This window comes from Pygocentrus nattereri, chromosome 11 (assembly GCF_015220715.1).
Source record: "Pygocentrus nattereri isolate fPygNat1 chromosome 11, fPygNat1.pri, whole genome shotgun sequence".
Classification (NCBI taxonomy): domain Eukaryota; kingdom Metazoa; phylum Chordata; class Actinopteri; order Characiformes; family Serrasalmidae; genus Pygocentrus; species Pygocentrus nattereri.
In genome coordinates, this window is record NC_051221.1 from 11,295,998 (window position 1) to 11,321,347 (window position 25,350).

At 40.0% G+C, this 25,350-nt stretch overlaps 1 protein-coding gene across 4 annotated transcripts in view; it reads left to right on the plus strand.

Moving 5' to 3' along the window:
- Positions 1-1,485: 1,485 nt before the first annotated feature.
- The window catches only part of LOC108435846 (CMP-N-acetylneuraminate-beta-galactosamide-alpha-2,3-sialyltransferase 1-like), a 29,879-nt gene continuing 6,014 nt past the window's right edge, over positions 1,486-25,350 (plus strand). The window contains exons 1-6 of one of the 4 annotated variants that reach the window (XM_017711955.2): positions 1,486-1,581; positions 15,878-15,994; positions 19,292-19,485; positions 19,957-20,136; positions 20,296-20,341; positions 20,514-20,633. In XM_017711955.2, the coding sequence (XP_017567444.1) occupies positions 1,558-1,581; positions 15,878-15,994; positions 19,292-19,485; positions 19,957-20,136; positions 20,296-20,341; positions 20,514-20,633 (681 nt within the window). In that variant the 5' untranslated portion in view covers positions 1,486-1,557. Of the gene's footprint in view, positions 1,582-15,717; positions 15,995-19,291; positions 19,486-19,956; positions 20,137-20,295; positions 20,342-20,513; positions 20,634-25,350 lie in introns of those variants that run through there. The other 3 variants (XM_017711956.2, XR_005131025.1, XM_037543097.1) reach the window with 3 other exon arrangements.

The window sequence follows — 25,350 nt, forward strand, 5'->3', positions numbered from 1 at the left end:
AAAATACTCTGCTTTTTCAAGAATTTGAATGATCATATTTCAAACCAAAGGTCATAGGTGTGGTAGAAATGGGCAATTGCTTTGTACTAATATTTTAAGCTATTTATCTGAAACATGCTCATAAGTTGTCGTGAAGGACAGTTTCCCTACAGTTGTATGCAAAAGTTTGGACACCCCAGCTCAAATTACAAATAGTCCAATGGCAAATAAAAAATAAAGCATATTTAAACCCCCCCCCCCTCCTATTTGCTGGTTTCATTGTTTTGTTTTTTCACAATATGTGAACCTCAGCAAATAAACAAAAATTGAGCTCTAAGATTTGCAGAAAATGATGTATTTAGGTTCCCTCTAGACGCCCTGTTGAATTACTTTCATTATTAGACCAGGGGCATTGAAACTATTCCAAATGACTGTGTGTTTAAAATGCCTTTTAGTTTTACTTTACATCCAATTATAACACTTTACTTGAACCCCGCTACATAACCCTGACATTATCACGGCATAAACATGTCATGGCTGACGTCATTTGCTGTCATTTCAGATTTTGTTCAGTAATATAAACATGTCATTCTGGCATTACCGTAAACTGTCATGTCAGAGGTCATAATTTCGTATGGCTAACAAGAGCATGTGACCAAACATTATAACTTGTTACAGTCAGCTACTGATAAGTGTTAACATGACACTTTTATATTGTGTCCACAAACGGTCATGTGAGGAAGCTCTAAAGGGTCACGGATTCACGTTTTTTCTCTGTATTTATGAGTCATTTCCATTTGTTTTCTTGGGATCTTGCTGAATTTAAATAACACCAGTGTTGTGTACCGTCTGCAGAGCCTGTGTTGCCCTCTGCCCTCCACCGTTGGGGTAGTTACTCAAAAAAAAGTGGTCAATCCACATGATTACTTCTCTCAAAATTGAATAGATATGCATAACTTATTACATCTTGGACGTGAAGTCATTACCCATCACTTTAAAGCTTCCTTATCAAATGGCCTCACTGTACATACTGACAGATAAGGCTGTCTGCTTCAAGCCTTATTTCTTACAACCAGCAACACTAGCTGCCAACATAGTGAGATCATTTTAATAATAATATTTAAAAAATAATAATACATTATGAACAATAATCAAATAAATAAAGATGAAAATTCAAAAATAACATCTAACGTTAACGGTGATCTTTTTTTTAGTTCAATTGAGAAGAATCCGCCTAAATCTAAATCTCTGCTCGTGCAGGTTGTAATGAGCGGTGATTAAGTGACAATATCAGGGAAACATCACCGAAAGTAGCAAACAAACAAACAAACAAACAAAAACAAACAACGAAACAAACAAAACTAGCAAAACAAACTAGCATCGACCACAGAGCTAAGAGGGAGCCTGGTGGGCGGGGCTTCGCGTTCCCATGGCAGTGACGTCAGCGCGGGTTTCTGAAGTCTGTTTAGGTGGAGTTTGAGAGAGAGAGAGAGAGAGAGAGAGAGAGAGAGAGAGAGAGACTAAATAAAGTTCACTTCCCCGCACAGTTAGGCCCGAATCGCTGTCCGTCGGCTCGGCATGGTGCACTCCGGTCATCCAGCGGTAAGACTGCATCGTTTTATTCGCGGAAACCTTGTTTTTGTGGGCGTTTTGATCCGCTGAAGTAGCGCTAGCTAGCCAGCTGGAGGAATCTCCAAAATAAAAGTCTGTAACGGTCAACAAGCCGACACGGTGACACCGTGATTACGGACTGAAAACAGCGGTGAACTGAATGAGGGAGGTGTGTTTGGGCCATTTAAGCACTTTCTTTAGTAATTTACCACTAATTTAGTGTTGAAAATCGTTTTAACGAAAGAACCGATCGTGCTGACTAAACACAGCGTAGTGAGAAGGTCACGCTGGTGGCTGAAGAGATTTCAGAGACTTTTAAGTGTTTTAAATAGATACCCGCTCTGTTCAGGCTAGCTTCATGGTTAACATTGTTTTTTTTGTGGACAAAAGACGCCGAGCCGATGATATTACTTCATAAAAAATGAAATTAAAGAGGAATGAAAGCATATTCTGGATTAAACTCTTTTAAAAAGATGGTGCTTCAATGGTTCTATAATAAAGGGAGCGTTTCTACTAAGAACCGTGAGTTTTGTACTATAGAGAACCATTTCATGCTCAAATTGAGCCTTGCAGGGTGAGCTTGTTCTTCAGATATGGTGCTGCATAGCACTGAAAAGGGTTCGCTGTTGTTATGATGTGAAGCTCGTAAGGACAGAAGAACCCTTTTTGGTGCTAACGTTATAGAGACATTTTCAAAACACCTAAACACTTCACCAGGGAAAGAACCATTTAAGAATGCAGATGTGTTTTTAATGGTCATGGTTCTGAACAGAACAGTTCCCTTTACTGAAGAACCCTTGAAGAGCATCTTAAAGCCTGTTTGGATGCTCAAACGTTTGGCCCTTAGGGTGCATTGAAAGGCAAAAAACTGCAAACAAAAGCCCATTTTAAGGCTAAATTCAGCAAAAAAGTTTCTGTTTAAATACACGATTGAGATCTGAACAGAGTCATTCCGAGTGGCTTGGTGTGATGTGGTTCATTATAGAGAAACTTGCAGACTTGGATGTCTTTACAGTGGTGGTGATGGGAACCAGACGTCACAATGTCTACAACACAGATACAGCGATTATTTATTATACAGACCACCTGTGAACCCACACGAGTCTCTCGAGTGTTTCTGTGTAATGTTGATGATGGTAAATTAGTGATAGTGTTTATTTTCCTTTGGTTCTTATTTGGTCTTATAGCCCGCCTGCATGTGCCTCTCCACCATGTATGGAGAGAAAATGTTTTATGTGAAAGGCTCATCGTAAACCTATCATAAAACAGTGTCTCAATCATCAGGCAGTGAATTCATAACCACCTCATGTAGTGACTTTCTGTGAGGGAGATTTCAGAGGTGGATGTCTGGTTCCTATCACCACCACTGTGAACAGTTCTCACCACACCAGATCACTCTGAATGGCTCTATTTACATCTTGACCATTTTAATTATGAAGAAATTAAAAACCTCCTCAGTGATGAGAATATAGACAGTTTACTAGTAGTAGTAATGCCTCAGGTGGACATATTTTGTGTTGGTTTTCTAAATCGTTTTCCTTTGCTTGTTTGCTAAATGGGCCTAATCCTTATTTACTTGTAATAGGTCCATTTATTTACCCAACATTTAATAGTAATGAGTTCAGTTTTTACTGAGGTTGTCATTTGAGCTCTAAAACCAGGTTTGCCTTCTTCTTACTGTTTTTATTTTCTTTTTATTCATGCAAATTGGTTATTTTTGTCTGCTCGTGTTAAACATCGCAGCACTTTTTCGAGTAAAAAAAGCTCCGTGGGGTCCGTTTTGTGCCGGACTCGGCCCTAACCCTGCGGCCAGTGCAAATGCTGCGCTTGCCTGCTTTCTCTTGACCCGGGCAGATGTTACTACAACAATGAGAGCGTGTCTGCTAGTGGTCAGAGAATGAAGCTCAACCTCCATCTGTCAGGGAGAGTGAGAGGACAGGGAGCTTTGTGATAGAGAAGTGTTGTTGACCACTATGACCTGGTAGCTCCCTCGCCCCCAGTAGCCACTCCCAGTGCTGGACAAAGGTTATGGGAACTGGACACTGCTAGCATCTGCTTGTTCCCTTTAGCTGAACCCTTGGCTGGTTTACGTGGACCTGCAGTCTAAATCTCATTAGCAGTTTAGTCCTGCCATGCCTGCAGTGCGAGTGACCTTTCCCTCGGATGATCTCTGACTTTGTTGGTGTGTGGACATAAAAGCTAAAATCTACTTGCGGAATATCCTGGCCAATGGCAGTTTAGGCAAATGCCGTTTGGATATCATGGAATTAAACTTAAAATCTTTAAGCATGCGGCATGCAGTGCTGCTGAATGCCGGTGTAAGGGTTTTCCAAACCTCATGCTGGATATTATTCAGTACTTTTCCATACTTAAACAGATAAGTGACTTTGATACCGGTTACTGAAAAATGTAAAATAAGTATCATCCATCTATCCATTTTCTAAGCCGCTTCTCCGTCAGGGTCGCGGGGGGATGCTGGAGCCTATCCCAGCAGTCTTAAGTATAATATATAGTAATAAGTAATAAATAGTAATAAATAAGTATCATATTTAGAAGAAAATATGATAATAAAAAACATAAAAGAACCACACACACACACATTTTCCAAGCCGCTTCTCCTTCTGGGTCGTGGGGGCTGCTGGAGCCTATTCCAGCTGTCATTGGGCGGAAGGCAGGATACACCCTGGACAGGTCACCAGTACATCGCAGGGCATAAAAGCACCATTTATATTTATTTAGAATTAGAAAAGTATTTGTTCAGTACGTCAAAATTGGTGGTGTTTCCTTTTGTTTCATTTTCATTATTAACTAGCCAGCTAAGACTAACAGCTATATAAATGGCTGCTTGCACCACCATGTATTCTTCTTTATTAGCCTGCGGTTCTCATGATTTACACTGATAAGGCATAACATTACGATCTACACTCACTGTCCATATTATCAGCTCCACTTACTATATAGATGCACTTTGTAGTTCTACAGTTACAGACTGTAGTTCATCTGTTTCTCTGATGCTTTGTTACTGTGTTGTTCAGGGGTCAGGACCCCCACGGACCTTCACAGAGCAGTTACTATTTGGGTAGTGGATTCTCAGCACTGCAGTAACACTGACGAGGTGGAGGTGGTGTGTTAGTGTGTGTTGCACTGGTCTGAGTGACACAGCAGTGCTGCTGGAGTTTTTAAACACCTCAGTGTCACTGCTGGACTGAGAATAGTCCACCAACTAAAAATATCCTGTGGGCGGCGTCCTGTGACCCCTGATGAAGGACTAGAGGATGACTAATACAAACTGCAACAGCAGATGAGCTGCCGTCTCTGACTTTACATCTACAAGGTGGACTGACAAGGTAGGAGTGTCTAATAGAGTGGACAGTGAGTGGACACAGTGTTTAAAAACTCCAGCAGCACTGCTGTTTCTGATCCACTCATACCAGCACAACGTCAGTGTTAGTGCAGTGCTGAGAATGATCCACCACCCAAATAGTACCTGCTCTGTGAGGTTCCACGGGGGTCCTGACCACTGAACAGGGTAAAATGGGGCTAACAAAGTATCAGAGAAACAGATGAACTACAGTCTATTAAAAATGTGAATTTAAGAATTGTGTAAGCCATGTAAACAGTAATGAAACCAGGGAAATCTTTTAGCCACTGGACTTTAAAGCAGCAGAGGAAGCGTTGATGGAGGATGCCATCACTGAAACAAGTCAGTTTGCAAAATTTCTTCCCTCCTAGATATCCCACGATGCACTGTGAGTGGTATTCTTGAAAAGTGAAAGCATTTAGGAACCACAGCAACGTAGGGCCAGACACTCGCCGAGTGCTGAGGAGCATACAGTGCATAAAGCCGTTAACGCTCTGCTGACTCAGTAACTGCAAAGTTCAAACCTTCTCTGACATCAACACAAACTGCGGCAGGAGCTTCATGAAGTGGATTTCCATGGATGAGCAGCTGCATACTAGCCTTACATCAGCAATGGCAAGTGTCAGATGGAGTGGTGTAAAGCGCCGCCACTGGACTCTGGAGCAGTGGAGACGTGTTCTCTGGAGTGATGACTCACACTTCTCTATCTGTCAGTCTGATGGATGAGTCTGGGTTAGATGAATGCCAGGAGAACATTACCTGCCTGACTGCACTGTGCCAGCTGTTAAGTTTGGTGGAGGAGGGATAATGACAGTGGTGGACAGTAACTAAGTAAATGTAATTCGTTATTTTACCTGAGTAGTTTTTTTGTATATCTGTACTTTAGGTATTTCCATTTTGGGTGACTTTTTTACTTTCACTACACTACATTTCAAAGTCAAATATCTTACTCCACTACATTATTCAAAATCTGTCGTTCCTTTTGATTTTTGTGTGTATAAAAACGTAACATGTCAAAACAAATGAAGCGCAAAGTAAGAACACCAATCAGGGCACAGCGGTCACTTTGTTCTGAGCTTGTTTTGACCCAGTGCAAGCACATGGTTCAACGTCAGTGCATCAGCGTAAAAATACATACGTCTGCTTAAATGATGGAATTAACCTAACTTTGTGTAAATAGACCACAATATAGAAATATGTACACACATATAGTCGTGACTGGCATGTTTCCTTTTTTCTAAATTTATACAAACACCTTCATTTTATAGTACATTAGTTTCGGTTAGTTAATGTTTATGAACAGAGACCTACAGATCAATTTAGTAAAGGAAAACTTATTTGTGATCCTGAGTTTAAAGCAAGTTTTTATTCAGCTTGTAACTAAGTTACAAAGAAATCTTAAACTGAAACTTTGCTTGTGTGTAAAAAGTGATTTCAGATCCACTCGGTTCTCCCTGATTGGAACTGTTTGCCTTCAGTGTTTTGTGCTTATAATTTTAATAGACATCAGCGTCACTAATTAATGACGTTCTATTAAAAGACTGGTTTACCAAGAGAGACACTGGAGTATTTTCACCTAAACTGAGTTCATGAAGCGAGTCTTGTTATAAAAATGATAACAGGACATCAGAGACATCATTAATATTTTAATACTTTTACTTTTGATACTTAAGTACATTTGAAGGGAAATACTTTAGTACTTTTACTCAAGTTGAGGTCTAGAGTAAGGACTTCTTCTGGTACTGGAGTAATATTTTACCTTGGGTATCTCGACTTTAACTCAAGTACATGATTTGTGTACTTCGTCCACCACTGGATAATGATATGGGGCTGTTTTTCAGGGGTTGGTCTAGACCCCTTAGTTCCAGTGAAGGAAAATCTTAATGCTTCAGCATCAAGACATTTGTATGCTTCCAATATTGTAGGAACAGTTTGGGGAAGAACCTTTTCTGTTCCAGCATGACTGAGCCCCAGCGCACAAAGCAAGCTCCATAAAGGCCTGGCTGGGAGAGTTTTGCCGTTGGATAACTTGACTGGCCCTCACAGAGTCCTGACCTCAACCCCATCAAACACCTTTGGGATGAAGTAGAACAGAGATGGGGAGCCAGGCGCTCTCGTCCAACATCAGTGTCTGACCTCACAAATGCTCTTCTGGATGACAAAAGTTCCCACAGACATGAGAGTGGAAGCTGTTATGGCTGCAAAGGGGAACCAATTCAATATTAATGGCTATGGATTTAGAGATATGACATAAAAGCTCCTGTAGGTGTAATGTGTTTACGTGTGTGTGTAATTTTATATATATATATATATATATATATATATATATATATATATATACATACATACATACATACATACATACATACATACATACACACACACACTGCTAAAAAAATAAAGGGAACACTCAAATAACACATCCTAGATCTGAATTAATGAAATATTATCATTGAATACTTTGTTCTGTACAAAGTTGAAAGTGCTGACAACAAAATCACACAAAAATCATCAATGGAAATCAAATTTATTAACCAATGGAGGCCTGGATTTGGAGTCACACAAAATGAAAGTGGAAAAACACACGACGGGCTGATCCAACTTTGATGTAATGTCCTTAAAACAAGTCAAAATGAGGCTCAGTATTGTGTGTGGCCTCCACGTGCCTGTATGACCTCCCTACAATGCCTGGGCATGCTCCTGATGAGGTGGCGGATGGTCTCCTGAGGGACCTGGACTAAAGCATCCGCCAACTCCTGGACAGTCTGTGGTGCAACGTGGCGTTGGTGGATGGAGCAAGACATGATGTCCCAGATGTGCTCAATCGGATTCAGGTCTGGGGAATGGGCGGGCCAGTCCATAGCTTCAGTGCCTTCATCTTGCAGGAACTGCTGACACACTCCAGCCACATGAGGTCTAGCATTGTCCTGCATTAGGAGGAACCCAGGGCCAACCGCACCAGCATATGGTCTCACAAGGGGTCTGAGGATCTCATCTCACTACCTAATGGCAGTCAGGCTACCTCTGGCGAGCACATGGAGGGCTGTGCGGCTCTCCATAGAAATGCCACCCCACACCATTACTGACCCACTGCCAAACCGGTCATGCTAAAGGATGTTGCAGGCAGCAGATCGCTCTCCACGGCGTCTCCAGACTCTGTCACGGCTGTCACATGTGCTCAGTGTTAACCTGCTTTCATCTGTCAAGATCACAGGGCGGCAGTGGAGAATTTGCCAATGCTGGTGTTCTCTGGCAAATGCCAAGTGTCCTGCATGGTGTTGGGCTGTGAGCACAACCCCCATCTGTGGACGTCGTGCCCTCATACCATCCTCATGGAGTCGGTTTCTAACCGACTCTAATCATTTGTGGCCTGCTGGAGGTCATTTTGCAGGGCTCTGGCAGTGCTCCTCCTGTTCCTCCTTGCACAAAGGTGGAGGTAGCGGTCCTGCTGCTGGGTTGTTGCCCTCCTACGGCCTCCTCCACGTCTCCTGGTGTACTGGCCTGTCTCCTGGTAGCGCCTCCAGCCTCTGGATACTACGCTGACAGACACAGCAAACCTTCTTGCTACAGCTCGCATTGATGTGCCATCCTGGATGAGCTGCACTACCTGAGCCACTTGTGTGGGTTGTAGAGTCCGTCTCCTGCTACCACGAGTGTGAAAGCACCACCAACATTCAAAAGTGACCAAAACATCAGCCAGAAAGCAGGAAGGTACTGAGAAGTGGTCTGTGGTCCCCACCTGCAGAACCGCTCCTTTATTGAGTGTGTCTTGCTAATCGCCAATAATTTCCACCTGTTGTTTATTCCATTTGCACAACAGCTGTGAAATTGATTGTTAATCAGTGTTGCTTCCTAACTGGACAGTTTGATTTCACAGAAGTTTGATTTACTTGGAGATATATTGTGTTGTTTAAGTGTTCCCTTTATTTTTTTGAGCAGTGTGTGTGTGTGTGTATATGTGTGTGTGTGTGTGTGTATATATATATATATATATATATATATATATATATATATATATATATATATATATATATATACACGTACACACACACAAATGATTGTATATCTCATCGTTTATCATAGTTGCAATACGAATTCCTTCAAAATGCATTAAAAAACAATCAAATTGCTGTACCATTGCATAGCTTACAATTACATACGCTCACAGCTGTTTATGATTATCATTAACTGTTAGCTTGTAAATGTACTATTTAAAATGAGAGAGCTCTAAACAGCAGACCTGTGTGGTGATTGTGAAGGCCATGACGTGTGATTTACACCATTTCCATGAAAATGTATATATGAAGACGCCGGTGCTGTGGCAGGTTTATGTATGGGAGTGGCAGCTCGTGGCTGTAAACATCCCCGACTGGAAGCTGTTAAACATCATCTGGGCTTTCAGTCTGATGTTTGCTGCTGCTGGCTGCCTCCAACGACTCTAACATACGCGCTCACACTTCACGTTACACTCCACAGCCGCAAATGTGGACCCCCAGTTAGCCTAATCATTTTTTAGATATGTCATTAGGATGCTTCTCTAGGTTTAGTGGAGGAAGTAATACTGGATAACCGTCACTAGAGGTCCACAATATGACATTTGATTCTTGAGCCACTATGTTTTACATTAAAATGTTAATAGTACTGGCCCAAACAGGGTCATAGGGTCAACAGGTTGAGCTTCGTCACTGTATTTGACCTGTGCCATTTTATTTTCCTGCAAAGCTTCTACACTCTTTAAAAATAAATAAATAAATAAATAAAAATGGTTCTTCATATCTTCTATAGTAAGGAAAGTGGTTCTGTATAGAACACTCAAAGAACCCTTTTCATGATTTTATGATAAAATTGTTCTTTGCATGGTGAAACGCTTCTTCAGAACGAAGGAGAATGTGCTCTATATAGTTGCATATATATACACACACACACATACACACACAATATATAGCATACAAAAGTTTCTTCTGTGGTTACAATGTCAATAGGAGAGCCCATTTGGTGCTATATAGAACCATCTACAATACGTTCTCCATCAACCCGAAGAACCCTTTTCCAATGCTATGAATCTTTTAATCAGGCAAAGGGTTCGTTGAGTGTTCCTGGTTCTATATGGAACCATTTTCTGTTCTAAAGAACCCTTGAAGAACCATCTTTTTAGGTGTGCAGGGGTATTTCACATCGTACGACTCAATTTGTTTATGCAGAAATGTTTGAAAAATCTGATGTGTAAAAGCAGTCAGACTGACTGTCCCTCGACCTCAGTCACTTGGAGACACTGTGGACGGCGCCGTCTTCCACGCTGCACTTTTCCATTGTGTTCAGCATCTATTTAACTATTCATTCCTGTTATTTCCACTTCACTCCACACTGCTAGACATCTGTTTTATTTGGTGCCCTTGCTATTTTTTTTACTGTTGCTTGTTGTTTGGTGTAGGTCCCGTGTGTGTGTGCAGAACCCTTCCCGTATGTGTTTTGTATTTTTGAATGCTCTGTGTTCTGAATACATAGAACTATAAAACTAACGTGGACTTGGAGATGAGTTTGTACGTAAGCTTTTCAGTTAGGCAGAGCTACATTTACACCTGTTTGGTTGTGCACAGTGATCATTTGCGCTTACCAGTGTTGATTGCTGCCGCTTTCAGTAAATTAATTTAAATACTATTATTTATGAATGTAATCTCTAATAAATGCTATTTTACTGTCAGTTGTCTTTTGTCAGATCAAACGTAAAAGCCTCATTTTCAGTGTTTATATGCAACACTTTGATTTAATAACAATTTTTTGTAAATTGTAAGGACTTGAAAGTACACATTCTGTAATTAGAGGAAATATTGGTGCAGGATTCACCAGGGGATGCAAAGCTGCACCACAACCCACATTCTCAGCACTGCAGTGACACTGACGTGGTGGTTGTGTTGATACAAGTGGATTAGACACAGCAGTGCTGCTGGAGTTTTTAAACACTGTGTCCACTCTGTTAGACACTCCTACCTCGTCAGTCCACCTTGTCTCTGACTTTACATCTACAATAGCTCATCACAGCTTATGTCGGTCATCCTCTAGTCCGTCATCAGTGGTCACAGGACGCTGTTGGCTGGATGTTTTTGGTGGCTGGACTATTCTCAGTCCAGCAGTGACACTGGATGTGTTTAAAAACTCCAGCAGCACTGCTGTGTCTGATCCACTCAGACCAGCACAACACTCACTAACACACCAACACCACCACGTCAGTGTTACTGGAGTGCTGAGAATGATCCACTACCCAAATAGTACCTACTCTGTGAGGGTCCATGGGGGTCCTGACCACTGAAGAAAAGGGTAAAAGGGGGCTAAGAAAGCATCTGTATTGTCTGTAACTGTAGAACCACAAAGTGCATCTGTATAGTAAGTGGAGCTGATAAACTGGACAATGAGCGTAGAAACAAGGTCATAATGTTACACCTGATTGTTTTATGTGTATGTATGTATCGAATGTGCTTTGATGTGGTGGTGTTGTGGGTGTGGGTTGTGTATTTACCATAGAGAGAAGCTGTATGGCTAGAAGTGACACCCCCCCCCCCCCCCAATTCTGAATGGTTTTCAGTGGCCTTTCCTGTTTTGTTCAATAAAAGAGCATTTCCTTGCAAAGAAATAATGGCCTCCTGGTTCTTCTCTGAGGTGGTGTGAATATGAATAGGAAAAAGCAGGCAAGCGTTTCCTGCTGGCCACTAGGTGGCAATATAATACAGCCAGTGTGTAGAAGAGTGTAAACATTTGGCAGAGTTCTAGGCGTGTTTCACACTGCGCACACAACAGATATATTTATTTGAACATTTTATAAGTGAAATCTTTTTCATTGGTCTAAGCCGACCTAAGCTTGTGACCATGTGTCTCTGTGGTATCTGGGTGCAATTCAGAGGTTACTTAGGGCCAAATAACGGCCATGACGTTATTTTCTGTTAGACCAGTCAGGCCATAACAAAACATAACTGTTAAAAGTCATAACAGCTGTTTAGTCCTAAGTAGCTGGAATTGCACCTGGACACTTTCCCTAACGTCCTGATTAAAAAAAAATAAAAAATAAAAACAAGGTCATTGACAGTAAATGGCGCTTCATGGTCCTTCAGCTTCATTTGCGTGCCTTAAGAGTTTAATATCTACAGCATTCATGTTCCCAGGGAATTAAAGGACATTTTAAATTTTTAAATAAAAAAGCTGGAAAGGATTTTTTTTATTGCAATAGAATATGGTACTATGATGTTCACCTGTCCACAGGTACCAAAAATGAATCCTTGAGGGAACCATCACCGAGAGCAAGTTTGGACAAATTTCTTCCCTGCCATAAGTGGATTTCAGTGGGAAATAAAATACAAGAAAACTGTAGCACATGTGAGCCTGAATTTCCAGTGAAAATGTCCATTAATTGCAAGGAATATGTTACTTAGGAAATGAAATATGAGATAATCCGCTTGCATGAGGAAGGGAAAGTCAAAGGAAAATAATCGAAGTTGAAAAATGACTAAGGTTGTGTTCAGACTTTTTGATTTGATTAAATTTGAGGTTTGATTAAAATGAACCCTGTTGTGTTTCATTTGAAGTGTGAATGCAATACAAACCAAAGACGACTTAACAGACCAAAGACAGAACGAACTGTCATCTCCTCTCTGCAGAACTCGGGTTTGTGGAAAAGATGAGTTTTCTCATCTCTTCATAAGGTCTGAATCGGTAATGAACAGATAACTTGGGTTTCAGAAATACTCCATACACATTGACTGCACATCGCTGCTGTTGGTAGAAAACCCCCTATCTCCAAAATGGTAACTTTACAGGAGAAGGAAAAAACCTACTTTACTTTTAATGTAAGTCAATGGAACCGGACTTTCTTCCGAGTCATTTTGGGCCATTTCTTCTGGTCCATTCATCATGAAATTTTCTCACAATGTAATGTGTCAACAGGCAATTTCAAATTATGTCAAAAATTGAAAACCGACAAAAATGGTCATATGAGGTTTTGTCCTGAAAGCAGCAATATATTATGTATTAAGGAGCCAAGGATTCTGTTTTTCATACAAGCAGTGAGCCCCTCAAGGCTGTTACTGAGTCCTAATCACTGTAACACAGTGAGCCTCTTGGAGTCGGTGTATATCCATCCATTTTCCAAACCGCTTCTCCATCAGGGTCGCGGTGTTGGTGTGTATATATGTTTCTTTTTTCTTCTTTTTATATATGTGTATATATATATATATATATATATATATATATATATATATATATATATATATATATATATATACACACACACCTAAGATTTTCACTCGCCTTCCATCTGTGTAATTGTGATGTCACAAACATGATTTGATATAAGACAGACAAAGCTAGACATAAATAAAACCAACAAGCCCAGACTGAACAGCACAATTCAGAAAGTTCGGTGGACATTTCCACAGTTATTGTACATATTCCATTGTAGTAAGATCCTCAAGGGTTCTTCAGTAAAGAAAATGGTTCTATACAGAACCATGAACACTCAACGAACCCCTGAAGTAAAGGGTTCGTCAGATTGATGGAGAATGGGTTGTAATTACTTGGATGGTGAGAAGCAGAAAATACTGAACCAACATCTAAGACTGAACTTTGTAGATGTGAAAAACATCCCTGCAGGTTTCTTTGAGAAACTGAAAGTGGGTCTCCTGAAAAGAGTGGAAGCTGTAATGAAGGTTAAGCGTGTCACCCTGAAGACTGAAACATTGTGTTGTGTGTGGACAGGAGACCAAAACACAGAGGGGGGAAAAAAATCGGTTTCAATCAGTATCTAGATACATGTGAACATAGAAAAGAAAAAAAAAACCCACCATATTCACATTAAAGGTTTTCTGATGTTAGAGTGACCAAAGTTGTCCATGTTCTGAGTGAATTACTCTGTAGAGGATGCGTTAACTTACTTTTACAGTCAACAATACATGTCATTTTGTGTACGATTTCAGATCTCTGTTGTGTGGAACCGGACATCAGAGTCACCTTGAGGAGGATTATAATCTCTTGCTTTATGGTTTGCGACACCTGCAAACCCTCTTGACTGTACTAGATCAGTGTGTTGATGAAGAGTCTGTTTCTTCTGATTCCATCTAGTGGGTAAACACAGCTTGAGAAAAGTGTATTTGCATAAATGTCATAACACCTCATGGACAAAAACCCCTGTAGTAAACTTCATATCTCATATCTCTTTTACAACATCACTGCCAATGTTTGAGCACGTCCTCTGAGATATAATTGGCCAGCGTTCAGCAGACGTGATGTGCAACTGGTTTGCTCAGCTCATTCCACCAGGGCCAAAAGGAATGGTGTTTTACACTGCTCCTGGACATCCAGTGGCCTTTAGAGACTAACCCTAGAGCAGCTGGGCATGTCTAGGGTACTGTTATCAGTCTCAATCATGGTCAACACTAACTGAATTCACTGGGCCTCAGGAATCAAAATCGACTGACACGCATTACTGCAAGTACTGAACAGAACAGGCTGAGAAATATACTGCCTGCTTTTGAAACAAATGTGTAAATAAGAAAACCTGATAAGCACACAGCTGTGTTAGTAATAGTAGTAGGCTTAAGTCAATTGGTAATATTCTATGATAACAGTAGTTTATAAGCTGCTTCTTTGTCATTGACTAATCATCAACTTTCCGCCCGATGACCGCTGGGATAGGCTCCAGCACCCTGACGGAGAAGCGGCTTAGAAAATGGATGGATGGATGGATGGATAATCATCAACTTGAAGTATTTTGTAAAATGCTAACGAAAAGAGAAAGCAGTGATTTCTAAACCGTCTTAAACAGGTATTTAATTGAAAACAGCACAAAGATAAGATCAATAATATTTTACATTATCAATATTGTTGAGATTTGTGAATATGTGCTTATTTCAAATTTGATGCCTGCAACACATTCCAAAAAAGTTGGGCCAATTTAGAACTAGGACTACTGTGAATCGAACACCTGTTTTCGAACACCTGTTTTCTAGTCGAACAGTCTGGTTCGGTGCAGTAGCGGTTCTTTTTGTTGTTATTGGTAGCTGTTATTTGTCACCGTTAGCATGCTAACTACCATTTCTGGGAAAATTCTGCTGATAAAGTGGACACTTGTGTTCAGTTGATCCCTCGTCTCTACAGGGGCTCGTCTAACACACTTCATTTTTATCACCAGTGAAATTTTGGTATTCATCAGATAAGGTTTAGGTTTTAAGGCCAAGTGAAGAAATGTAGGCATTGAAAAGGGAGGTGGCTCTAACTGGCTGATGGCTGCTAGCATACTTCCTTACACACCACTGCTATAATAGGAGCCCTGTTTGACTGTACATTTAATTAAATGGTTTAATTTACTTGAGATGTTATTGTACCATTATCTATGAATGCCATTCAAGAGTAGAGAACCCCTAAAACTGTCATTTCATAACCTCTGTTGCCTAGTTTCCATTTTTTCCACACATTTCCCAGTGTGGCACTCACAGTATCTCAATGGGTTTTGAAAGGTGCCTGAATTTCAGCTAATACACTGTGTGGTACCTGTCCATCATTTGTTGTGGACAGACCGGATCAAACACATCAAAACCAGCGGAGCATTACTGGGTTAGCAAATGCTGGGTTAAGCACAGCACTGGAGACGTCAAATGAGATACGTATGTATTTTTTTTTTTTTATATAAGCAACAGCGAGCACTTCAGCCAATGAGGGCAAAGGGGGCCACACCTTGAAAAATTTTTACTGGCCCTGTGTAATCAATGCAGCAAAGGCTCTTTGTACCTGATTTCAGACTTAGAGGCTTAGAGGATGACACTCTGCACCAGTATCACTGGGCACCTTCAGGAACTGTTTGTGGGAATAATCATCCTCTGCCTGGTTGGGTTAAACTACATCCAGCTTAATGTTGATTCAGAGGAGATGTGTGCCTGTTTCCAGTGTATGGCAGAAAGTAAAGACGACCCCTGGTTTGCGGAGCGCTACAAGAACCTGGTGCCAAAACTTCTGTCCAGGCAGAACAGCGAGCTCAGTCCAAACACCAGGAAATGGTGGGAGGTAAGATAAAGAACATCAGCACTGACCTGTCAGTTTCAGCCTTTCTTGCTTAGCATTAAAAATAGAAGGTACGGTCTGATGTTAACGGAAGATCCAGTGTCTGTTCTGTTTCTATGCATCACTGCAAATTGCTGATAAAAAGCTGATACGCAGCACGTAATACAAATGATAGTGTTAAAGTTAGCGCAGCAATATCTGAGCTTTACCTTGGAAACAGGCCCATGTCATCAAATTATCTGCCCCTGAGCAATTATCTTGGTTGGAACTTTATGATATGACAGCTGGTTGCAACCTGCAATGAAGAGGGAATGAATTAAAGTCAGACAGCTCAGAGAAGTATGTTACAACGATAAAGATAACACCACCACCAATTTCAGATCTCAAATTGTCAACCATCCTAAGCTAAAATGTACTCCGACAATGGGCATGGACAATGTTATGTATTTATTTATTTACACTGCTCAAAAAAATAAAGGGAACACTTAAACAACACAATATATCTCCAATATATCAAACTGTCCACTTAGGAAGCAACACTGATTGACAATCAATTTCACAGCTGTTGAGCAAATGGAATAGACAACAGGTGGAAATTATTGGCAATTAGCAAGACACACTAATAAAGGAGCGGTTCTGCAGGTGGGAACCACAGACCACTTCTCAGTACCTTTCTGCTTTCTGGCTGATGTTTTGGTCACTTTGAATTTTGAAAACAGGAGGAGCGCTGCCAAAGCCCTGAAAAATGACCTCCAGCAGGCCACAAATGTGCATGTGTCTGCACAAACGGTTAGAAATCGACTCCATGAGGATGGTATGAGGGCCCGACGTTTTGCTCACAGCCCAACACCGTGCAGGACGCTTGGCATTTGCCAGAGAACACCAGGATTGGCAAATTCGCCACTGGCGCCTTGTGCTCTTCACAGATGAAAGCAGGTTCACACTGAGCACATGTGACAGACGTGACAGAGTCTGGAGACGCCGTGGAGAGCGATCTGCTGCCTGCAACATCCTTCAGCATGACCGGTTTGGCAGTGGGTCAGTAATGGTGTGGGGTGGCATTTCTTTGGAGGGCCGCACAGCCCTCCATGTGCTCGCCAGAGGTAGCCTGACTGCCATTAGGTAGTGAGATGAGATCCTCAGACCCCTTGTGAGACCATACGCTGGTGCGGTTGGCCCTGGGTTGGATCAGCCTGTCGTGTGATGGCCGCCTGCCTGCAGTCCAGACCTGTCTCCCATTGAAAATGTGTGGAACATTATGAAGCGCAAAATACGACAACGGAGACCCCGGACTGTTGAGCAACTGAAGTTGTACATCAAGCAAGAATGGGAAAGAATTTCACCTACAAAGCTTCAACAATCAGTGTCCTCAGTTCCCAAATGCTTATTGAGTGTTAAAGGAAAGGTGATGTAACACAGTGGTAAACATGCCCCTGTCCCAACTTCTTTGGAACATGTTGCAGGCATCAAATTCAAAATGAGTGAATATTTGCAAAAAACAATAAAGTTTATCCGTTTGAACATGAAATATTTTGTCTTTGTAGTGTATTCAATTGAATATAGGTTGAAAAGAATTTGCAAATCATCGTATTCTGATTTTATTTATGTTTTACACAACGTCCCAACTTCACTGGAATTGGGGTTGTACAAACTGTATGACTTTGCTCAAATACTCAATATTATCCCATTCATTTTGGAATCAATGTGCCTACTAATGTTTGACAAACCTAATTGAATAAATGAAATAACAAACACATCAATATGACAAAATTAAAATAAAACTGTTTAAATACAAATTGCTTAGTATACAATTAAAGTGTGGTAAAATGGTTAAAAAGGCTTTAATCTGTAAGACAAACACAGAGCCATTTTTTACCTTGATCCCCAAGAAAAATCACAAAGTGTATGTAGTAGAAGGCATGCATTCAAGATTATATTATATATTTAAGATTATATATAATGTGAATATATATAGACAGTGGGGCAAAAAAGTATTTAGTCAGCCACTGATTGTGCAAGTTCTCCTATTTAGAAAGATGAGAGAGGTCTGTAATTTTCATCATAGAACACTTCAATTATGAGTGACAAAATGAGAAAAAAAAATCCTTCATTCTTCCCTCAACACGGATCAGTCGTCCCATCCCCTTTGCAGAAAAACAGCCCCAAAGCCTGATGTTTCCACCCCCATGCTTCACAGTAGGTATGGTGTTCTTGGGATGCAACTCGGCATTCTTCTTCCTCCAAACACGACGAGTTGAGTTTTTACCAAAAAGTTCTATTTTGGTTTCATCTGACCACATGATATTCTCCCAATCCTCTTCTGGATCATCCATATGCTCTCTGGCAAACTTCAGATGGGCCTGGACATGCACTGGCTTAAGCAGGGGGACACACCTGGCACTGCAGGATTTGAGTCCCTCTCGGTGTAGTGTGGTACTGATGGTAGCCTTTGTTACTTTGGTCCCAGCTCTCTGCAGGTCATTCATCAGGTCCCTCCGTGTAGTTCTGGGATTTTTGTTCACCGTTCTCATGATCATTTTGACCCCACGGGATTGGATCTTGCGTGGGGCCCCAGATCAAGGGAGATTATCAATGGTCTTGTATGTCTTCCATTTTCTTACAATTGCTCCCACAGTTGATTTTATTCACACCAACCTGCCTGCCTATTGTAGATTCACTCTTCCCAGCCTGGTGAAGGTCTACAATTTTCTTCCTGGTGTCCTTCGACAGCTCTTTGGTCTTGGCGATGGTTGAGTTTGGAGTCTGACTGTTTGAGACTGTGGACAGGTGACACTTATACAGATAATGAGGTCAAACAGGTGCCATTGATACAGGTAACGAGTGGAAGACAGAAGAGCTTCTTAAAGAAGAAGTTACAGGTCTGTGAGAGCCAGAAATCTTGTTTGTTTATGGGTGACCAAATACTTATTTTCCACCATAATTTACAAATTAATTCTTTAAAAATCCTACAATGTGATTTCCTGGATTTTTTTTTCTCGTTTTGTCTCTCATAGTTGAAGTGTACCTATGATGAAAATTACAGACTCTCTCATCTTTCTAAGTAGGAGAACTTGCTGAGTTCATCAGTGGCTGACTAAATACTTTTTTGCCCCACTGTATTTATATATATTTGTTTAATCAAACACCTTCCATTCATGTTTTAATAAATTTGGAAAAAAACGATGAGCATCATGTCATTGACCAACATACAAATGAAAATATATGGACATTTACAAAAACATTACAAATGCAAATGGTTCCTGTACTTGAACAATCAAAAATACTCTTATTTCTCTGCAGAGGCTTCAAGGTAGACCAACTAAAAAGAACTACAGTGCAGTTGTGGAGACTCTGTTCTCGCTGTTCCCTGATGAAGAACACTACTCTGACGCTGGTCCTCACCGCTGCAGAACCTGTGCTGTGGTGGGAAACTCTGGAAATCTGAAAGGATCTCATTATGGCCCTCTAATAGACGCCCATGATGTTGTCATAAGGTACTGACAAAGACGGACTGATGAATGTGGTGATATGTCATGAATGATTTGGAGACTCGTGATGGTTTTAGTAGCTCAGCTAAAAGTGGCCTTTTTAAGTCTGTGTGACATGCGCCCCGACAATGACGGCCAAGAGAGCACCCACTGGCGACAAAGCTTGGTGAGGATGGCATGGAGAGAGCTGCGAGTGTGCAGGGGGCGAGCGCAAAGCTCAAGCTCCCTTGATGGACGCAAGTCACGGGAGTGAAGGCGGGAGGAGGTGGAGGACGAGGATGCTGGTGCCGGCCACGAGAGGCACCAGAACAAGGAGCCAGTCCCGAGCTCCGCCACCTGGGCCCTGCCCCTAATTCAGCACAACCTCCAGCTCACTCACTCATGGTTTAATACGCCACAGGCTTGATAAGATCTGTGCCTTTTGTTGGCTGCATCAGCATGAAAAACTGACAATGTATAAACTGTTCTGTTCTACAGGATGAACAAAGCCCCCATTGCAGGCTTTGAGAAGGACGTTGGATTGAAGACCACTCACCATGCTATCTACCCCGAGAGTGCTGTGGACATGGACAACTCCACCCACCTCGTCCTGGTACCATTTAAAATTCTGGATCTTGAGTGGCTCATCAGTGTCTTCACCACCAAACACATCACGCGGTGAGAGCACACACCTGACCAGAGAAATACACATAATACACAGATAGCCAGCAACAATGGATGTAACATCAGGTTTGACTTGGTATGTACATCTTTCTGATCCATAGAAAACATGTTCAAATTATATAATCACATTTTTCCTTGTTTAATGTTGTTTAGCACACGTCTTGCAGTGAAAAACACAATACAAGCAGACATGGACAAGGTGAGGACCAGGATCAATGTTGTCCTTATTAACTCTATTTAGTGCCTAAAGAAAAATCAACATTTAGTATTACATATTATTTTGGTTGCTGTACGTAAAGATTTCATCCAACAAAGAAGATCTATCATCTTCTGTATGTTTTGCTTTAAGTGCTCCCTGTTTGCTGTTGAAGGTGATGATATTGCACCCTGAGTTTATGAAGTATGTCAGTGAGATCTGGCTGAAGCAAAAAGGGAAATATCCTTCTACTGGATTCATCATGCTTGTGTTCTCCCTGCACATCTGTGATCAGGTAAAACACCAATTTTGCTGGTCAAAACAGATCAGTGTGGCTTAGAATAGACAAAGTCAAATTTAGGTGTAGAAGCCTTGCTCTATGTTTAAAGAGTTAAATATTATCCAGGCATTTTTAAACTTGGTGAAGCCTCTACCAAAAACAAAAGAAATATGGATCCTTCCATGCCTAATAATTAAAAATAATAAAATCTAATATGCATATCTAACATCAGACAAATGACATGAGAGGTTTCGATCAGGATGTCATTCTAACCGTAGTACTGAAACAGCATTGGTTCATGTTGTGAACAAATTCAGGCTCAGCACTAACACGCAAAATCTGACTTAATCTTAGAGCAGATTTTGATAATATTGGTCACACGATTCTAATCCATCGTCTTGAATTCTGGGTCAGCCTCTCAGTTTTAGAATGACTTGATCATAATGAGTTATTAGACAGTTCATGGTTTCACTGGGAAATCGTTCATCAAACAAATGTAACATTTCTTGTGGAGTTCCACAAGGTTCAGTTTGAGGGCCCTTGCTTTTCTCCTTGTATGTCACCTCTAGGTAATGTCATTAGGAAATGTATTATCGATTTGTGCTATATTAAAGTAAAATGAGATTATCTAAGTTGTACTAGTAAATAACTTCTTGAGTTAAACATTTCTGCGAAGTATGATGACTTAATGTACAGTTTAATTACTCGTCATTTATTTGGTATTGTTAGAAAGAAGGTCACTGTGTTGAACTGCGCTGGTTGCATAAAGACAAAGGCAAGTTGACAACCAGTACTTTTCCAAATGTGCTGTGTACCGCTGTGGCATGACATTCAAATACACTATAATGGTAAAAACCAAACCATAAGATTATACTCATATTTACAAGAACACATAGGTTAACAACCCCACAGCCAGTAGAAAACGTCCTTATAAAACATTAACCCCAATGAAGATTCTCTTTGCGTGGTCTAATAGTTTCTCTCTATGATGAAAAACCAGTTGCATATGGTTCTTTAGCATTTTTAAAATGGTTCTGTATAGCACCAATTGAATGATGAAAGAAACCTGTTTGGTGCTATATAGAACCATATTCAACACATTTCCCTTAATCTGAGGAACCATTTCATCATGCAAAGAACCCTTTAAGCATGCCCCGTGGTTCCAAACAAACCTCATGGTTCTGTGTAGATCTAGTCTCTTGACTAAAGAACCCCTGGAGAACAGTTTTTTTTAGTGTGTAGACGGTTCACAAATCACTGCCAACAATGACGCAGCAACTTTTTCCATCAACTCAGGCTGACATTTTTGTTTGCCTTTGAAATGAGCACCTTCTGCTCTGTCGAATTTATAGTTCTTGCTTTTACAGACTCATCAGCCATATCTTTTGTGTATCTAGAGCGTCAAGTTCAAAGAACAAAGTACAGCCCTAGCTCAGTGTAAATGATAAAACCGAAGTAATGGAGGACAGTAGAACATTTTCTAAGGGGCAACTGGAAGAGGAAATAAAACGGATGTTCAGAAAAGACGTGGAAAGAATCTGGATTATGACTGACCACAAGACTGAATTTTTTTCCCTGTTCTGCTAGTAAAGTTCCAACCACAAGTCAAAACCGCCGTTAAAATTTTGTCATAATTACTCTCGGGGGCCATGCAGTGGCTCAGGCTCCTAAAACCCATGAGATGATCTAGTCCTGTGTGTGTTACAGTGGATTATTGTTGTAAAATATACAGGAACATAATGAGCCTTAATAACACTTTATATGAAGCCTGCATTCATAAGCCGTTAAAAAATTCATTTATATCTCTTTATGACCCTGTAACAACGCACTGTAACCTGATTTGTAAACTCTAATAATGCCTCATAAGGCTCTAATAACACAAGTGTCACTGTTCATTATAATGCCCTTTAAATGGATAATGACCTGTACATAACGCATTATAAACATTTATAATGCCATCACTGATTGTTTTAGGTCAGTGATATGTTATTCTTGGTTAAAAATAAATTAATAGATGAACTGTTATGAATAAATGAAATATTAATAAATAAACAATATAACCTTGATTTTTTTTTTATCATGAGGTGGAAATATTGCTAAACTAATTACAAAAGCACAGATGCATTATTACAATTTTAAAAAACTTTAATTTCTCAAAATGCTAATAATAATAGCAAAAATAATAACAATAATAATACTAAAAGATCACAGTGAACACAAATGTTTTGTTGACGTATGACTCTTTTGAACATCTGTTGGTCCTACAATGTCCAAATATGACCTGAATACATGAATGTCATCTAATTAACCTTGCAGGGCTGAATCTGCAATAATACAACATACATTATAAGTTATAGAGCATACTAACAGACATAAATGGTACACATCACATTTAACATTAACCTCAAATATGAATCACTTTACATCAAAACTTATGTTCATGTTTTTATAATTGGTGATATGTCTTATATGGGTTTTATAATGATCAAATTTACTGAAAAGGCATTCGAATGAACAGTACACTTGTGTTATAACATGTTCATAATTCAGCAAAGAATTAATAATAGTACATTACAGGCTTATGTGGCATTACATTCATTTATAAATAGGTTCAAATCATTGTTACCAAGTTATAAAGAGTTATAAGCACACTTGGAACTATTTATGAATTCATAGAAAGTGTTACCAATGTCAGCTGAGCTGTAAGCACACTTGGCTCTTAAAGCGAAGGAGACGAGGTAATGTGCTTGGCTGTAACACACAAACGGGCCTGTTTTCCCATTTGTACACCTTTAGCGTCTGTGCTCATACGATAAAACCTCACGTGCTAGTTGGAACTTTGTACCTTATTTCTGCTCTTGTGACAATGCAGTCTTGTTGTCACGGTAACAGCGCAAATGCAATAATAAGAAGCAAAACCCCAGCCGGTGTGTGAAGGTGTGGCAGATGCACTGCTAGCATTATCATCCCTGTGCAGATGAGCAGTGCAGGTGTTAAAGTGTGTTAGGTTAGATAACAATATAAATAGGCAGTCAAAGCATCTCAACTCATTCCCTTTAAGAGCCGAGTGTAACGGCAGCTCAGGTGATGATTATTTATAAAATGGCAACAATGACAACAAAGGAATATTCCAATGATCAGTAAATTATTTTATTGTCATTTTTTTGTATCCATTTCAGTGAAGATTGTAAGGTTTGTGGTTGTTGTTATTAGTAGTAATAGTAGTAGTATTATTAACAACACTGACTAAAAATACCATCAATGATAATAGGAAGAAGAATAAGAATAAGGAGGATAATAAAAAGGAGATAATCAAAAAGGAGAAAAACAAGAAGAAAGGAATTATATGGTAAGAATGCAAAAAATGTATTACAGACACCAGCATTTAAATATCACTAAGCTAAATAAAATGGGAAAAAAAATGTAACTCAATCAAAAAGTAAACGATGAAAAAGCATATGTAAATGAATGCATGCATATAAAGCAAATAAATATCCATTAAAATGTAATAATGTATGTACTTTTGCCTTGCGCGCATGTAGTAAGTAAGAGCTGTAGTTGTAAAAATATTGGTCAACGATTTTTCCATGAACCTCACATTGTTTTTGATGTTAGTGTGGGTCCATATTTTCTTGCCATTATTAGTTGCAGTCACCAAACATTACGTGACATTTGCTTAAACTGGTACCTTATTTATAGATTTAGGGATGTTTCACAAAAGTTGCATTAAATCCAAATAATTTATCAAACTAAGGAGATAACTTGAAATGAGTTGCTAAGTTGAAATAATGAAATATTAAGTTGAGATATTGACGTAGCCCTGTTTCCAATAAGGGATTCCATAGTTGCCACACCCTAGAAAAAAAATTGTGAGCTCTAATTTTTTTGGAGGTTTTGATTATTGAAATTATACAAGTAATACAAGAGCATTTTTTTCTCCTGAACTCAAACACACTTGCAATTTTTTTTATTTTTTGCATATTTCCCTTCAGGGCTTTTTACTTACTTAAGTGAACCTTATTAGTCCCACAACGGGGAAATTTCACTGTGTGCCTTTTGACCCATGTGCTCCCATATAACACCAGAAAAGTCCTTCTGCACTACACGGTTAATTTATTAGCGAATTCACAGTTGAAAATATGGCCTGCTGACATTAACCTAAGCATTAGCATTCGCCTCGACCAGTCACCAGCACAATTTTTGTACACAATGTCAGGTTTCAGAAAAAACTATCAAAACACTGAATGAAAAGGGAAGGTAAGTTCCTTAAACTAAGGACTGTGTAGGTTAGGCAATATTGGGCTCCTCCACAACAACAGATGCTTGTTTGTTGATGTCACCATGCTGCTTAGCATCTACTTTGCCACCATTTTATGGGATAGTAGAGCTACTTTTAGATGCATTAGCTCCCTCTAGAAGCCTGGATGTATTAAAGCTACATTACCTCCTCACCAAAACTAGACATGTAACTGGAGGTAAATCTGTTGCCCCTGGCTTGCCCACTGGGGGGTTTCTGTACAGTCTGTACATTCTTTCAGTCCTGTGGAAACTTTGTCTTTTCTGAAATCCTGTAAAGCTGCTTTGTGACAACATCCGTTGTAAAAAGCGCTATACAAATAAATTTGATTTGATTTGATTTGATTTGTTATATACCCCATCCCTCCACTGAAAGGCACTGCTGGGCCGTTATAACTTTGAATGTTCTCTTGTGTCTTTTACCCTTGGAGAGTCA